This window comes from Tinamus guttatus, unplaced genomic scaffold (assembly GCF_059628265.1).
Source record: "Tinamus guttatus ecotype Peru unplaced genomic scaffold, ASM5962826v1 Tinamus_guttatus_pri_ptg000291l, whole genome shotgun sequence".
Taxonomy (NCBI): domain Eukaryota; kingdom Metazoa; phylum Chordata; class Aves; order Tinamiformes; family Tinamidae; genus Tinamus; species Tinamus guttatus.
This window is the reverse complement of record NW_028288825.1, coordinates 2,789,142-2,807,323: the sequence shown is the minus strand read 5'-3', so window position 1 is coordinate 2,807,323 and position 18,182 is coordinate 2,789,142. Positions and strand designations below refer to the sequence as shown.

Here is an 18,182-nt window from a genome sequence, read left to right as displayed (position 1 = left end):
TTTGTGTAGGACTAACCTTATAGATATAGGTGTATGCACATTCCCATATAGGCTCTATAACATGGATTCGTGCATATGTTTGCAAAGAAGGATAGCTCTGCCTATGCCCATATGTGTGTGTGTGTGTATAAAATACACATCTCTCTGTGCAGCCATAGCAATGTGTGTCTGAAACAGCACACACGCAGGTGCCTCCACGTGGATGCACAGGCAGAGGGAGCGCAGCCCCCTGCAGCCTCCACAGGAGGTTCTGCCTCCACCAAGGGAGCCAAAATTGATTTTTTTTCCCATTTATCCAAAGCTTGTTTTGCTCCCCTGGGAGCACATGCTCCATGCACAGCCCTCCAGCTAGTCCAGTACAGCTACTGGACTAGCAAAGAGCACTATAGAGGTATAGATACATATTTATACCTATGACTATGTAGACACATAGTCATATCCAGCTGCTGCGCAGGAGGGAGCTCAGGGCTGGGGCGGAGGCGGATTAGGGGGCTGCTCCAACAGCCCTAATCTCCCTGCGCAGCCCTAGGGGAGGCTGGAGCAGGGAAAGGCCGCGGCCGAGCGGCATTCCCAGGATTTCAGCCCCGGCAGCGCTGGCCGCGGGGCTTCCGCGTCCCCCCGTTTTGCAGGATGCTCCCAAGGTTTCCCGGTGGCGGCCCCGGGGCCGAGCCGAACGCCGTCTCCCGGCCGGCGCCGCCGCGGCCCCGCGCAGCAGATTGCCGACCCCGCATTATCTGCCCTGACGGGCTTTATAGATTAAAGAATTATGAAGTCCTGAAGTTTTGCAATATTAATGAGCGCGGCCATCTGTTAATCTGGCAGGCGGCAGCGAGCTCCGCTCGGGCCGGGGAGGCACCGGAGCCGATCCCGGGGGCACGGGGTGCTCCGGAGAGCCCTGCGGGTCAGGACAGGAGCGGATCTGCGCCGGGAAGCTCCTTTGGGGGTGAGAGCAGAGCCCCCGTGCTGGGCAATTGCCCCAGGTTGGGTCCGAGCAGCAGCCCCCGTGCAGGGAGCGGGGCCGGGACCGCAGCTAATTAGGGCTGGGGTGGAAGGTGCGTTAGGTAACGCCGTGCCGAAGGGATAGACTCATTTAGCAGGTTAATTAGTGTCCTTGGGAGAAGGCGGCGCTTCCCGAGCCCCCTCGGTTGAGAGAGGCGGTGGCAGCCGGGATCGGGAATACACAGGAGGCGGGAAGAGCCCAGGAGCCTCCCGAGGGGCCCGGGCCCCTGCGCAGCCCCCATGGCAGGCGGGGAGGGCAGGCTGCATGCACCAGCACTCCCCAAAATCCTCAGTTTTGTTAAAACTGCTTAAAACAGACCCTGTCCTCACCGAGCCCCCAGCGTCTACCCAGGCGCTGGGAGGGCCCTTCCCCTCCTGGCTTAAGCAGATCTATCAACTCCATCCCTTCACATTTGATTTTCACTTAAATATTTACTCACAAGTGTTTTCTTTGCTGGTTGGCAGCATCAGCTGTCTGCACATTTGCTAGAACAGCAGAGTGGCGTTTGCTGAAATACAATATTTGGGAGAGGCAGCCGTAGACCTGTATTTTCAGCTCCAAACTAAGCATTTTAATTTTTAAGCAAGCCTCGCTCATCTCCGTTAGACCTGGAACAAAGCTGAGATCAATTTACCTTTGGGGTTACACCAGTTCCCAGCTCATGGCACCAGCAGAAATCCTGGCAGGAATGGGCAGGATAGACAGGAAGAGCTGTACAAAAAATAACCAGGTGCTAAACAACATCAGTGCAAGCCAGTTCCTCCTCACACACACACACACCACAAACTGCTTGTTGGGGTGAGCTTGGACAACAAGACACGCACAGAAAGGCAGGGACAACAGATTTTCTACAGAGTTTTAATTTAGACCCTCGTTGTTTTGGATCCACCTACATTTTTATAGAAAACTTGAATAATTTAGTCAATTTGGGATAAAGAACTTGCAAAAGCCACTGCAAGCCTGAAGTGTGCAAAATAGGGTACATCACATGTTAGTATTTTTTTCCCCCGACTAGACCCATACAGACAGGTATCAGTGTGTAACTAAGGAGCATTACCAGGCTACAAACAAATCTCTATTTCTAAATCCACAGCTTAAAAATCATCTGTTGAATCCTTATGATGGTCAGTTTAAGTAACCCAAATGGGCATCAACAGCAGCCTAACAGTCACCGACTGTAGGATAGCAGCAAAAGAAAGCCCGCAGCTGGAAAACCTCAGAAAACCAGATTTTCTATATACAAAGCAAGTTATTTATTGCATTAAGTCTTTCTGAATCTGATTTACTGAAGTCCAGAAAAGAAAAACAACAACAAAAAGATGCTACTTGAAGAAGGGACTGTATTTTATAATTACGCATCCAATAAAGGAAGGGCCACAAACAGCATTTTAACACCTACTGTTGCTGCCTCCATCACTTAGGAAACATGAAGTTCCTCAGGAGCTGCCCTGCCCAGGATCTGGGCAACACGACAGCAGCAGAGAGCTGTGGTGCCTCCTGCTTGTCCCTGTTCTGCCCTCCCAAAAAGCACCTGGCTGGAGACTGAGTTCTCTTACATTTGTGGCCTCTAACTCCTAAACAACTGCCTAATACCTGGACCTGGAAGGAATTTCAGGAAGGTGTTTGCTGCAGTACAGCCACTCTTCACCTAAACTGAGGATCTTCGTTTTGAAGTCAGTTCTTCAGCTCAATGTATTTAAAGACAGAAAGAGATGACAATCAAGGCAAAATACAAGGGAGTCCAGGAAGATGTTTAGATTAAGACAAATTAGAAGTCCTTGTGAATTTTGCTAGATTACATGTTTTCCAAAATGTTTATGAACTTGGAGACTTCATGGTGAGTTGTGGTGCCAAGAGGCAGGTGTCTTAATCCCTGTTCAGAGGAATAAAAAAAATCGTTAATACACTTCAATAACTCATCATTTTTATATAAAGAAACTTAGGCTCAGACATTTCTTTCAGCAAACCTACTTGTGGGATGTGGTTATAACAAAAGCCAAGCTTATTCCCCTTCAAGCTCTGCCTGACTTTCAATGTTTCTGACTACAAGAAAATTCATCTTCTAAAGGCTCTCCCTGTAATGATTCCTCCCAAGAGAGGCAATAAACTAGATGAACTAAAGTTACCTTCTTTAAAAATCCAACTAATTAAGAGATGTGCTCAGCAATTCAGCACATGGTGAGTTTTATCTCAGCCTGCTGGGGTGTCTAGAGAGGCAGCCCATGAGCTCCAAGGGACACAAGGGGTGTCCAGGCTGTACAATTTTCTTTGTCACTACCCTATACACCTTAGACTACTTAAATTCATGAAGTTTCTCATTCTAGCTTGTCCACATACACCTGTTAGACAAATTGTCTTAAGTCACTGGAAGCAAATGACAGAACATATTTGCCTTTCAAATGCTAAAGTCTGTCCCTCATGCTTTGTTGTTAATTCTGAAATACTTACTGCATTGTGAAAGAAGCTGCAAAGGTGCTTTGCCCATGGACACCTAAAAAATAAATTTAGATTCTTAATCCATCTTTTCATAGGGATAGAAATGTCCAGTTTCAGCTACTCCAAGTTTTCCATACCCAATACTTCACTTGAAGGCTAATCCAATGATTTACTCCAATGTCCTACAGGAGATGATTTCAGCACCAAATTTAAAGTAAAAAAGACATAGTTAGACCACAATAAACAGGATTTAATCAGATCTTGGACCTCTGACAGAGTATACTGCAAAACCTCGCAGAAAGATGCTACTAGTCTTTTACTATTTGAGCTAAAGAGAGACAATTATTAGGTCTGTACATTTCTTCAGTGTAACCAAGCTCATATAACTGAAATCAGCTATTTTACTTTCTCAGATACACATAGTTCAGGGTGAAGGGAGGAACCATCCAAACAAAACCATTCTACAAAGTCTGTTAACTTACACTACCTTGATTTTCAGTTAAGACAGTTACAGGAAGTGAATTCCCAACATTATTCTGCTGCCAGCTGCTACACACGTGAATTCAAAGTGCTGGAGCCAGCAATGCTTCTGCCTTCCCGTATATGACTGTGGAGTCATTTGATTTTAAAACTACTATGTCAATACATCAAAGTCTACCACTAAAGCCTATGCTTTACTGCAGGACACAGGAAAGCAAAGATCCTATTAACAAACAGCTAGTGGTCTCAAAAGTAACGCTCTACTGGGATTTGTAATCCAGATGTGGTATTTAGGCTCTTTCTGAACTTTACTTTTCCTTGAGTACTCACTGAAGCTTTTTTTTTTTTTTTTTTTTTTGCTGCTGCAGAGTAGGTGGTTTCTCTTCTATTAAAAGAGAAGAATGACAGGCACAGGAATGAAGGCTGTCCTTAGCTGACATTGTGATGCCTCTGAATCTGTCTTTTATGGGATCTACTCCTCTCCTTACATTGTGAGGCATCTCTTACAAATTTAAAAGAAAATGTGTACACACGTGTACACACATCGTATTCCAATAGGTATAGAACAACAGAGATAGAGCTACTTTAGAACATGCTCTTTAAATAAATGTTTATGAGGTATCGCATCTTTGGAGAGTCCAGGAACTTTTTTTTTCTAAATCTTATTAGTTTTTTAAAACACAAAAGGAGTGAATGAATATAGACAGTGCCATTTAAGGAACAAAATGAGACTGTATAATGTTATCATATGTTTTCCTGATAACTGACCATAGTTTTCCAAACCAGACAGTATTTTCACAAGACTGAACACCGGGAAGTTAGAAGTCTATTTGGTTGAAACAGGTAAAATAAACAATTTCCAACCTATCAAACACAGGGTGCTCATCACCTTTATTATCAAAATGAGGATGTTTGAAAGCAAGAATGAATTACTAGTTAAAATGGTGTTAACCAAAAGAAAAATATCAGCATGGTTACAATGCAAAACATCAGCACAGTTAATAATTTTTGATACACACACACACACACACATATATATATATATGTGAAGTTTCATACTTACATATGCAGGTTCTCTGTAATAATACTCAGAGCAAACAGGCCAATCGATTGCATTTTATTATGCCTGCAAGTCAGGAACAGGCACAGGAATTCACCCACATACTGAGGACCAAGGTTTTGCCACCTAATGAATATAAAACACAAGAATAACTATTTCATACATGAAAAAAAAATACACAGATCCATTTCACCCAATCCGGTCACCAGTGGTGACTGAGAACAGATTCTTTGAAATGAGATTAGAACAGGACACACATCTTCAGGTTTCTTGTTATATGATCAGCTGTATCAGGTCAGCTCAGTGGCTCCCTAGCCCAGTATGGTGCCTCTTGCAACAAGCAGGGTGCTTATCCTGGTGTCCAGCAAGCCAGACACGTAGAAGGGGACACCCTGGACACCTTTTGTTTAAAGGAGGACAGCTGCTGAAGAACAGTTCATACAGATCTGAGAGTAATTTAGTCTCCTCAGGGGATACTCTCCCCATCTTCAGGTTCACAGCTCCAGAATCAACTCTTTGCTCAGGAGTGCTGTTTCCATGCTAGTCCTACCTGATAATCCTCCACATTTTTTCGAATTGTTTTTCAATCTGTAAAGTGTTTATAGTTTTAGCTGTGAACAATAGTGCCCACAACATCCTGCATGAACCAAATCCACAGCTCTGTTGCATATACACTGAGCTGTAAGCTTTGAGGAGCACAACCTTAAAGGGCTTTGTTTTGTCACATTAGATTCTCTTTATGCTCCGTAGGTATCGCAGGAATAACCAGAACCATGAGCTCTTGATTCTTCCAAAGCTGGCCATTTTCAAAGTTTGCGGATTATATCTAATAATTACTAATTACTAAATATCTAATCATTGCTAACCATTACTGCTGAGGGACCACTACTAACATTTCCACAAACGAGCAGCAAGACTTCAGGCAGCAAAAGCTTACTCACAGTTTCAGCATTGTCACTTTTCGACAATTCAGATCTCTCAATATTAAGTTGACAATACCATGGAGAAGGTGTTCTTCATAGCAAAGATGATCTAATAATAGTCTCAGACCCCAAAAGTTATTCTACAAAGGCACAAAATTAAAAAAAAAAAAACACCTAGGATTTAACCTCTGCAACAGTAATTTCTTAAGAAAAAACAAACAAAACACCCACAAATAGAAATTAAGTGTCAGCAAAGTTTAAATAAAGAAATAATTAAATGCATCTAAAACCATGGATTTGGACATGTCACTTGCTTTAATCTGTTAGACAGAACTCAACACCTAGGACTTACCCCAAATGCCAGGGCAATCTCTAGGAAAGAAGTCAAGTATGGAAGCTCACAGAAAACCATCTGCTGCACTGCTCGCACTGCAAGAATAAGACAAGCCTCACGGTGCAACTGCAGGAAGAAACATCAATAAAAAGTTCATATATTTAAAAGCCCAGTTTCCCGCTATTTGACCATTGCATCTAATCACATTGCCAGAAAATCACTACCATTCCAGTCAGAAAGGTTGGATGTCACTCTCAGCATGTAGAAGACTTTGAAAGACCAAAAATAGGAAAACAGAGTTCTTCATTTATAAATCATCTTCTACTCAATTCTGTCCAAGTCCTCATAAAAACTTGAGGTTTCACATCTCTGCTTCAGTAAGGCAGAACGATTAAGTAGAAAGGGAAGTTCTGGGAGTCAGGTAGGTGCAGAGCAAGTTAAATGCAATTTCCTCAAAGAAAAGAGCAAGTCAAACAGGGTGGTAGGTAGGTGACTGCATCATCTCCATTCCAAACAAACAACTATCCATTGTGTTTTTCCAAATCATTTTGACTTGCATATTTCAGATTAGAAAACATTCTGACTGTATTTAATAAGCCTTTCTAAACATCTTTAGAGATACTCCACTACAGTTAAAACATCTTTCAAAAAAGCTTGGAAATTCCACGTTATTCTGATAGTCACAGATATATCTGGAGACAAACCACACTGCAAGTCTCAAAAAAGGCTTCCAATACGAATCAAACAGTGCAAGATGACTCAATCTGAAATGTAAATAAAGGATTGAGAACTGCCAAATGCTGCATTTTGTAAGTGTGTAAATTTGGACAGCTGGGGATTAAGATTTTTGCTGGGTTGAAGGCAGTGTCACACCAGAACAGTCTATAGGCTGTTCACTTTCCAATATTTTGTCTACCTTTCAGGCTGTGTTAAGAATAGCCTTATGCCACTTTTCAGAAATCTTCAAGTTCATTCCTAAAAGTTCATCACAAAAAATCCAACTGTTTGCAATATGGCAAGTACTTAAAAGTGCAATAAAAAAAAATGACAGGTTTTATTACCATGTGCACAGTTACCTGAGGAGAGAAAATGGCAGATGGTAAAGAAATATTAACTTTTGCCTTCAGCTCATCCAGAAGATGACCACTGGCAGCCAGCACCTCCTGCAAAAATAGTAATAAGTCAGAAGCAGAGAAGGTCGCCCAGGTATTCTACGTATAAACACTGCTCAAGACAATTCTGCAAAGTACTACTTCAATGTGCATGCATCTTTTGTAGCACCCTTTACAGATGAAGCTGATTTTTCAATAGTATCCCCAGGCAACACTTCTTTGCACTTACCAGTGACTTATCTGCACTGCACTTAGGATATAAGGAACTGGGGATAGGAGCTTCTCAGCAGACCATGTGCTACAGGCACAGATCACCTTAGCTGTGTTAGCTATATCCTAGCAGGTACAACTTCTACATGTTTCAATACAGTCCTAAAGAACTCTTACATTTTCCCCCAAGCATCAAAGCTTTATGCTCAAGGTAAAGTGAGCCAAGCTAAACAGCTTTCACTAGAATTTAAGCACGGGTTTTACTGCATGTTTGCAGCAAATCTTGTGTGAGGACAGCTGCTGTCAATAGGGGATTTGCAGAGTCAGAATAACTGACATTCAAGTCAAACAACATTTTGCATGCAGAGATTAGATTTGCACCAAATAAAGCCTTATAAAGTGAGGCCAATAAATGCTTCCATTTTATGGTATCTTTCTCAGTTACCTCTTGGAATTCCAGTGGTGGCTCCTTCAGTGACAAGGGATGTAGGTATCCATTTTTTCCCAGCAAACGACTGCTGCCCAAAATCATGATGAGAGAACTCCAGCATTTGGGCTGAAACACAGCAGAACTTTTACTTTATGAAGCCACGTCAGTCTTTCAGCCAACCAGATTGAACTAGGTAAACAAGTTATCCAAAATAAAACACATACATAAACCAGAACCTTTAGACAAGCTGATACATATTCACTATTTTCAGAAGAGCTAGGTTTTTACTTTCCTTAAACTGACCAAAGGAAAAGTGCCTTCTCCAGTTCCCTAAGTAATGGGAGCATGTTACTTGTATATGCTCAGACTGGAGAGTACTGTTGGGGCTCCCCATTCTGAAATTCTGGAAGAGGTAAAACATCTCCAGCATTTTGTCTCATCTGCAGGTGAAGGCAGTGCTTTCCTGACCTGCTGTGCTTCTATTCTATGGCTCAAGAGTAGAGCTGTAGCTGCTGTTAATTACAGCCCCACCGACAAGCATGAGAACATGCACAACTTCAGATGAACTGCCTAAAATAGCTGCGTAGCTTAAGAGTAAAAATACATTATTCAATAAATGTATGCCATGTTTGCTTACTGTTACATCATTACTATGCCATGTGCATGGACTGAGTAATCTTGCAGTGACCACAAGGATATAACATTTGTCATAGTTGTATCAGGGAGGCTCCAGCTGAGTCAGTGGACAATTTACACAGCTCAAGAGCTGCACCTGCTTTGTGGTAAGGACATCATAGCACCTGGAGACAGGAGCCATGAACTGCAAGGTCTGCAGCTGGGAAAATGGGACTGAAGACATGATACTTGGTAAAAGAGTAATAAATAGGGCTTTTTGTGTTTGTTTGTTTTTTCCTTCTCTCAAACAAGCAGAAACAAACAAAAACCACCACCACTAAAGCCAAACACACCTATAAGCAAAAAAAAAAGCTTTGGGAAAGTGTGAACTATGTAAAAAGCCTAACTGCTGATAGTAAATTCTGTGCTAGAGAAGCAGACAAAGCAGATGTACAGAAACGGTCAGTAGGCCACAGAAACAATTTTAATACAAACTCACATTTCTGTATAGCAAGAGATTGCTGTAAAGCAGCTTGAGTGCCTGCTTAATTAGAACACCATCTTTCAAAGGAGGTCCTGCAAGAAAAACAAACAAAAAACCCCACACAAACATGTTTTTTATCCCCCAGGTAAGTACAGTTCATAAATAAAACCAGGATATATTACTTTATCAGATAGACTTCTACACAAATCTAAAAAAAAAAAAAAAAAAAAAAATGTCTGCAGCTTTTCTATACAGAGCCTGCATCAACTGTAAAATGTTATTCTAGAAAGCTTCAAAAAGGACTAAATACATTTCAGTCTAAGTCACCACAGCAGATGACCCAGAATAAAATGTTCATTGTGTTTATCATATCATGGTACAGTGTGGTAAACACTACCACTCTCACACTTTTAACAATTATTCGAGTAATTGGACAGCTTCTCCAAAATAAATCTTTTACTTCAGAATACATCTTCTGGGCAAACTTATTGCTGAATTCAGAGTCCCTTAGAATGAAAGTAAATTTAGTAAGAAAGTAAAAGCTGCAGTTAAGGAAGGTTCTAAGCATATGAAAGCAAAAAGCTGTGCTTGCCAACTGTAATCCAGGACCCAGAGTCTTGAAAATCCTTTCCACTGGGGACACTGCCTGTTCTGAACATCTTTAGGTAGTTTTCAAACTGCAGTGGCGTTAGTCGGCAGGCAGTGCAGCACGCAAGGCTGTTGACTGGGAACAACAGGGAATGTGCAGCATCAAGGAAGTCCCCAGTTTTACACAGATAAAATGGGATTTTATCTCTAAGGTCTCTTAACCTGGAAGGAAGAAAAACAATCATTTGATTTTTGTTAGCACAGAAGTTTTACACCTAGTATCCAGCTACACTTAACTAAAAAGAAACTACATCTGATAAGGCAGAAGGTGTTTGCAAGGCAATATTACTTTCTGTAAGCAAATAAGCAATATCTTGCTGCTTTTCATTCTGCCACTCTACTGTAGGTTAAAACATAGACTGGGACATAATTTCAAGGCAAAGAAATAAAAAAGCCACTTACCCTTGGCTATCATTGCATTTCACAGCTCTCAGGTAGCGAACAACTTCTTTATAGCTGGGGATGGAGAGAAGGGAAGTACTAAGCTGGGTACAGATCCACCCAATATTTATTACAATTAGTAAAACAAACAGAAGTTCTTCCCGCATGGAAGATATAGCAGCACTAATATAGAAATAAAAAAGACAATTGGATGCAAATGCAAAATGGAAGTGTTGTAAATTCAAACTGCCTTTGTGCCATTTTCTGATCAAACCAAGAGCAGCAAAAATCTCTGGGCAAAGATACACCTATTGCTACAAATTTTTTTCATACTTACACTCAAACACAACTACTTTTACAATAGCTTAAGAGAAGATGACCTGGATGAAGCCCCAGTTTGACATGACTCTATACCACAAAGCAGCAAGAAACCATAATTATTTAAAGGACACTAATATACAGTTTTCTTGCACGTTCTTTTACCTCGGAGTTATTTTTAAGAAACTTGTGTGATTTAGCACTTGAAACAAAATTACCTGGGGAAAAAGTCTTCAGTGACTGGCAAGGTAGTGAACTGATCAGATGAGACTTCTTTCTGTTGTACCAATACTGCTTTATATAGCTCTGCTTATATGGCATGGTTTATATAGCTCTGGCAACCTATGTATTCTGGCAAAATACAAAACGAGGTTGCCTCCTATTTAATTAAATGGCTTGTATTCACTCTTAAAGAGAGGCCAGTGTAGGCTTTTTGCTACCTTCTACCTAGTCAAACTTTGATCAAGAGGATTTCCTTTATATGTCATCACCTAAGAACAACTGAGGTTATGTGAACAAAGTAGTTGTCTTGTTTCTGATTTGGAAGCATTAAAAGACAGACTTGTTTATAACTAGTAATTGTTATGAGACACTTTGAATGTCTTCACTTTTTATGTTTCCCTATAATGCGTAACTTTTGCAGAATGGGAACACTGTACTGCAGTCACTACTATGCAAAACATAAAATTTGATCTTATGAAATGAAAAATCCAAAACAAGACCAAACGAATCTTACTTTGCTTTATCTATCAATTTCTCCACTCGAGCCTGTATAACAGGGAGTGTTTCCCACAGAAATACTTTTCTTCCTTTCTGTGTTCTTTGGCCAGTAATGTTCTGGCCTTTTAAAACAGTGGTCAGTAATCCATGGTCCCATGGTACAACATTTAAGCTGGAAGACAAAAAAAAGCCATTCTTAATGCACTTCACTGGTACACTAATTCATTTTCTTTGAGTAACATGATTATTTTTCTAATAAAGTTGAATTCTTTCTAATAAAGTTTGAAATTGAGAGTTTACTTGCTGAAAAACAGCTGTATGGACAACAGCTTAGCCAACACATTACACAACAATTTTCCATTACGGTAAAAACAGGTCAGGTAGAAAATGGCAAATAAAATCTTCCTATAACAACATGGATATCTAGTACCATCAGTGACAGAACTTTTCTCTACAGCTGTATTCAAGTCAGGCAACTGTATAAAAACATTTTCTAAAAAGAACAAACATACCTATTTGAAAAGCCAAAACAGTGACATGGAAGCGATATGGACTGAAAAAAGTTAACAAACTTTTCATACAAGCTTTTTGGGAAGTCACATAACACCAGCATCCTTTGAAGTTGTGTCGTGATCCTGTGTTTTGAAAAGAAAAGAGTTAGATCCTTGAGAAATTGGGTGAAAGTCTTTTAAAAGCAGATGAATCATTTACTAGACTTGAGTTTTTCTCCTTTTTACCCTCCAAACACATGAGAAAACAGACCACAGGATTATTTTAATATTTCAGGTAGAGATTTTAGAACTAATTTTAAATTCATGAACAATAGGATTGGTTTTGGTTATAATTTTTTTAAACATCAGTGAAACTGAGGCTCTTTGTTCTTGCACTTTAAGAGAAAGATCCAACTGAGCGCACGTGAGAAACTACTGCAGCAGCATCTGATGAGCTAGTTACATAACCTGTCTTCTCTGTTCTTTTAAAATAAGAAATTAATAAATTCACAAGTAGTCACACTTAAAATGAAAACTGATACAGGATTTAGGTTGTACCTATCATTAGTTCAAATAGGAGGTGGGATATATAATTGTTTTTGAGTGCTCCTAAAAAAAGTTAATTCCTATTTCATTAATCTTCTGTTGCAAGTGAGTTTCAGGTTAAAGGTGAAGTATAAAGCTAAAATGAGAAATGAATTAAGCCCCATGTGCTGGATGCCCTCATTCATTAGCCTCTGGGGGAACTTTACTATGCCACATCCCCGACTACTCCCCCCTTGTGGGGGACAAACTAAGGCTGATGTTTTGGCTCTAAGCAGACACAATATAGTCTTAGGTTTAACAGCTGCAAGCAGCTATCTGACACCATCTTCTGGTCTGGCCTAAAAAAACACTTCTAGACTACAGTTTAAAAGTGATTCAAGAGTTTGAATGTCTACGCGGGGCAAACAAGACGGATACTGTACTTGTCCTTTGGAAAAAATATGGACTAATATTCAAAAGAATTGCTAAAAATTCTGATTTGGAGTGTGTGCTTGTAAAGCACTATAATATGCTAAGATTGCTACCTGTGAGGTTGACTGGTGCAGTCTGTCGTTGCTCTGTATTCTTCTGCACATCCCTACTCACCTGCAGTCTACCCCCAGGCAGCAGGGTCTCCTTGCTTGGTGCTTTGGTGCTACAGAAACATAGGACTATACATCTTGAATCTGGAGCTGTGCAAATTTCCTTTTGGCTTTTAACAGCTAAAACACTTTTTTTTTTTTTCTATATGCCTTTGGAGAGGAGCTGTTTGAATGGCATTTTGTACAAATTCCATGGCAGAAAGTTTGTAGCCACCAACGTTCCCTTCGACACCTTATATGAGAAGTCTCACCTTTGCAGCAGACAAGGGACAGCAATCTTCAGTGAAGCAGTCTGACCAAGGTTCTGCCAGTTTCTAAGAATATAAGTGAAACACACACAAAAAATACACCATTTAATTCTTATCTCTTCTTCCTACCTTTCTTCTTTCTCTATAGTCAACTGCTTAGAAAAACACTTTCTTAAGAAGCACTAGGAGCTTACAAAGCACTAAAAATGATTCCAAACGGCTATAAAAAATGCGTAAATTGTAAAACACATTTTATATTCTAGAATTAACACTATTTGTTTTACTAGTAAAACTACTGAGAATATGAAGCCCACAACCACAAGCACAGTGCAGCAGCCACCTAACCACCAGCAGCAGCAGACACCTAACCACTAGCAGGCACCTAACCTTGCTCCACTGGACCCACACGTGCATTTTTGATTGCACAGGCCCCCACAGAGTTGCATGACCCCACATGAGGCTCTAAACACACTCCATCTGACTACAGCAAATGCCCTGGGACTCGGAAAAGCATTTGGAGAGAGTCTTACTCAACCAATACATCCAGCCTGTTCCTTCCAAATCCTGACAGTTCCCCAGAAATAGAATTGCAGAGAAGCTGTTGTGGTCTGGGCTGGCTTAACAGGTCAGAAACATTTGCTTTGCAGATACCCTTGAATTTAACCCCCCAGATATTTAGATTTTGAAAAGAAAAGCTCTGGGACCTTGCTGGGCAGGCAGTAAACGAGCATGAAACATTCATGTGCATTACAACACACACACGTGATGTCAACGAGTAGCAAAGACTGAAATATTTTAAGTTTTTTTGTAGTTATGTAAGCCTTGTGTCCTCCTACTGAAACAGGCCAGCGTCCTGCAAGTTTACAGGAGGGCTCTAATGAGGAACAGCACATGCTAATTTTCCAAAATTCAGGAGCAATGGTTCTCTGCATAATGCAGCTTGCCTGTGATCATCTCAGGAAAGCTCTCCTGGCCCTATCTGTTCTCTGTGGAATCAATTCCCACCTGCCACCATTTGCTGTCCCCTCCCTGCTCCCTCTCCTCATCTGACATCATCTCTTCTCCTCCCACATCCAGCCTTTGCCCTTCGCTTTTCCCCCAAACCCTCCTCGTAACCAATACTCCTCTTCCTCTCACTGTGCTGCCACCAGGGCTGTGACCTTTACAGTGTCCTTTCCTTTAATAAAGGAAAAACCAGCATCCTTGCTTATTCCCTGGGGAAGCAAATGAGGATGACACATTAGCTGTGGAACTGGATACTTACAAAGCAGGGTCTTTATGAAGTGCTATCTCTTTAGCTGCTCCCAGAAACATGACAGCAGCAGCTTTAGGATTTTCTCTTTCTGCCTGATTCAAAAACCTCGTTACCAGTGCAAAAACTCCAGAATACCTAAGAAAGATAAGCACTCCATGATGTGCTTTGTAAACAAATGGCAACTATGACCATTCTGTAGTTTGAAAGCAAGTTGACTCACCTTTCCTTTGAAAAAATCTAGAAGATAGTGAGTACAAGTTCTCCTTTAAACTTTCTGAAGGCTCACATGGGACTAAAGGAGGAATGCAGTACTAACAGACTAGTAAAAACATGGACTTTAGTGTCATACTTCCTTAAGCTATAATAAAGAGGAATATTAGCAAGAAGAGACGTATCTGAATATTTAAGAGATTGCTTAAACTACATCCAAGTGCAATCCAACCATCCACTGGCTAAATTGTCTCAGTTATGTTTCTGCTATTGCAGATTGCTATGATTCCAATTATTACTCGATTAAAGGAAAGCAAACCTGCACTGACCAATATGCATTGCTAACAGCTGAGTACTTAATTCTGTCATTACTTACTTGTACACAACCTCCGTATGGCGAGATTTACAGATACTGCATTGCCCAGGTGGCAGTTTTGGAAAACAAAAGCATTCGTGTTGTTTGGGAGGCATTCTTTCTCCAGTCAAATACTTATTATATTCCACAGAAAGCTCATGGATAAAATTTATTAGAAGACTTCCTAAAAAGGTGGGCAGAGGAGATGCAAAACTGTTAGCGCAAAAGTTTTCCTCAAGCCACAAGGAAACAGGCGATCATTCACACATACCCTACATAAAATATTTTGCAAGTTACATGTGTCCAATCTTATTAGCCCAGCAAACTTGGTTGCTCTTTCCTGGAGGAGGAAAATGCATGACTGGAACTGCAGATTTGTGTTTTGTGTATGGCCCAGGAAAGAGACAGCAAAAGTAAGCTACTACCCAAATAATCACCGAGCCTTAGCTAAGAGGGCTGTGAACCAAACAATTGCTCCCTGTAGAGCATCAAGCCACAGACCGAGCAGCTGTTGGGTCTCAGCTCTCTCAGGACAATTTGAGAGCATAAATACCACCTACCACCGTGCCGGAGGTCTGCGTCTATGTCTGAGAGCTCCAAATTGAACATTACAAGAACACCGGCCAAGGCGAAATCACGCTGGTCCTTCCAGAATTTGCTTTTGTTGTGGGCATTGCAATGACACAGGGAAGGGGTCGTCCAGTTCTGGCACTATTGCATAAAGAGCAAAAGACAGGAAAAGTGTTTGTTTCAGCTGAGCAAATCAAGAGTTAGTTCCTCTCTGAATGAAGGTCTATAAATTACTTCATCTTTCACATGCCTAGGCAAAAACACTGAGGTATTCTGGCAGCCAGGGCCGAAGGCCAATGTGGCAGTACCTTGATAGCATGTCTTGAAAAGTAAAAACACACGTTTTTCCCTCAAACACTTCACATAGACACTTAGAGATGGCATCCTCCCAGGTTGTGGGTTGTATCAGAACACTGCTTTTAGGTGTTCCCACCAATATCTTTCACAGCTGAAAAACTTCTTAACTCTTAAAACAAACAAACAAACAAACAAACAAAAAAACCCACCACTACCCAACAACTCCTCCCGCACTTTATTCTCACAAGGGTAGAAAAATATCTAAAAGTTTCACCTTTAGCTATTGCTGGGAAAAGAAATCGGATTACTAAAACAGACTGCAGAAAAAACAGTGTTCCTCAAACAGGAGCTGTATTTGTTTGTATCAAGCAAACAAAAATTCTGTTCAGCAACTTACCAGATTAATAGAAAAAACCTAAGACACTGATTAAATAAAATGTACTGTGAAGCAGACAGATATCAACATTTGAATGGAACTGTTAAGTTAATCAAAGCTTCATGCAATACTTATTCTAGGTGTGCATAAGAATTATTTCTTCTAAAGACTCTTGACAAATTTGGTTTAATCAAAGTTGTGTATTTCCTCACCAAAGCTTTTCCTTACCTCAGAAGCTAGCTTATCACAAATGTAGCAGTAACACTCATTACAAATATCAGCATTTTTTCCAAGCGGTGAACACGTATCACATTCCATTCGCCTACAGAGTCGAAAACAAAACATTATTTACAGAACAGGCTACGTCTCTATCCAGCTCTACTTCTGCTTTCAGTTCTTAAAATCCTAACAGGATTTCCTGCAAAAAGGACTAAACGTGGAAACCTCCCTCCCGTGTTCTCCTCCACATCCCTGAACATACTCAAATGGATGCACTGTACAGTCGTATCTTGCATGAGGCATAACTTTGGCTTGTTTACAGAAAGTAACCATTAGTTCACATTCTTCATCCACAACCTCGCCAGATTTCTCCTCTTCCACAACGGTCTTCTCTGCAGAAAAGAAAACATCCAGTATAAATCAGAATAAAACAACAGCAGCTTCATCACAAGTTAAACTAACTACTGAGGTTTATTTTTGAAATGCTTCAAGGCAGGAATCTTGTTAGATTCCTGCAATAAAAAAGAGGTTCCTACAATAGGAGAACCTGTTAGGTTCCTACAATAAAAAAGTTATATTGACTTTAGATAAAATCCTCTATCTATCACAAAAAAGAAAATCTAAAGAGATCCAATTAACATCCGAAAAGGCCCACTCTCGGAGAGCTTAGTAATATTTTTGGACCTATCCAGCAGTATTCTTTAGCGTAATTGGTGCCATTGAAGAAATTTCAAGGTATAAAATAACGCTCCTTTTTATGGACTTTGAGAGAACAAGTATGCTTGGTTTTGTCTGTATTCTGCCACTCTAAGCCTCAAAATTACGTTGTGGAAATAACAACAAATGCTCCATTGGAAATACAGGTTGGACTAGAGATATCCTGAAGTCTCTTCCAACCCAAGTTGCTTCGTGGTTTTATTGCAGTTTATTTCAAGTGTTTCTTTACAGAACTTCACAGAGAGCAAAAGCACAGAACTTACCCAGTGGATCTACTAACACAACAGAATTCCCAAGCGTGTTCTCGGCTTCATCATCGCTGATCAGGATTACGCTCGTCTCCTTCTCATCTCCATTCGATGGCCCCATGCTCACTGAATTCCAAAGGAATGGACCTACACAGCAGCAAGTAGAGCAGAAAGATGTTTCCTGGTTATGAAGGTCCTTTCCTCAACAGAAGACCCAGATTTTTCATCTATGTCGAGTAAACTGCTCTAGGGACAGAAACATTTAACCCTCGTGGGAGTCAGCAGCTCAGAAAATGTTGCGCTTCCCATCCAAAACAGAAAATTTCAAAGCAAAAAAGCAGAAACAGAACAAAAAGTGAGATCTGCTATTCCTTTGGTGGCAGTCTTTGGAAAAAAACAGCAAACACCATTTATTTAACAACAAACACAAGTATTTTTCCAAATACTTCAGCTGCCCCTCGCAGGGCAGGAGACCCCGTACAGACCAGCAGCTGCTCAGCCCTCGTGGGCTCCCACCCCAAATAACTGCACCCCGACTGCCCCGTCCCACCTCAGTCCTCCAGGAACAGTCCCTGGCCCCCCTGGTCCGACTTCCCTTCCTCCAAGCCCTACACAATCTCCTCCCTCCTCAACCCCATAACCGTCTCCTGACGCAAAGGACACATCAAGGCCCCAGATCCCTCTCCCTCAACCCCACTCCCCTTCCCCTTCCCGACCACCATCATTTCCCCTTCCCACCCACTCCAAACCCTTCTCGGCTCCCTGCACCACAACCCCCCTCCTGCCCCATAACTCTCCCACACTCCCTGCCCCACACCGACCCCACGGCTCCCCATCTGCCCCACAGCTCCCTCCCTGCCCCACACCGACCCCACGGCTCCCCGTCTGCTCCTCCCCGTCCCCAACACCCCCTCCCTG

At 41.3% G+C, this 18,182-nt stretch overlaps 1 protein-coding gene across 1 annotated transcript; it reads right to left on the bottom strand.

Moving 5' to 3' along the window:
* Nucleotides 1-2,756: 2,756 nt before the first annotated feature.
* LOC104569550 (uncharacterized) lies at nt 2,757-17,458 on the bottom strand. The gene is made up of 19 exons (XM_088527812.1): nt 17,280-17,458; nt 16,562-16,691; nt 16,309-16,402; nt 15,398-15,548; nt 14,859-15,021; nt 14,282-14,407; nt 13,021-13,083; nt 11,664-11,786; nt 11,168-11,323; nt 10,135-10,188; nt 9,677-9,894; nt 9,100-9,176; nt 8,001-8,111; nt 7,310-7,396; nt 6,252-6,359; nt 5,918-6,039; nt 4,980-5,102; nt 3,449-3,491; nt 2,757-2,873 (listed from the first exon to the last, which is right to left on the bottom strand). Exons 1-19 carry the CDS (start codon nt 17,383-17,385, stop codon nt 2,796-2,798), a joined length of 2,133 nt encoding a protein of 710 aa, XP_088383938.1. The 5' UTR covers nt 17,386-17,458; the 3' UTR covers nt 2,757-2,795.
* Nucleotides 17,459-18,182: the final 724 nt, after the last annotated feature.

Coding starts and splice junctions, on each gene's coding strand:
- LOC104569550 (XM_088527812.1), bottom strand. CDS start 17,385: ATGGGGCCATCGAATGGAGATGAGAAGGAGACGAGCGTAATCCTGATC. Junction 15,549..16,308: donor GTGATAAGCTAGCTTCTGAG/GTAAGGAAAAGC, acceptor TTTATGCAATAG/TGCCAGAACTGGACGACCCC. Junction 3,492..4,979: donor ATTACAGAGAACCTGCATAT/GTAAGTATGAAA, acceptor TTTATTTTTTAG/GTGTCCATGGGCAAAGCACC.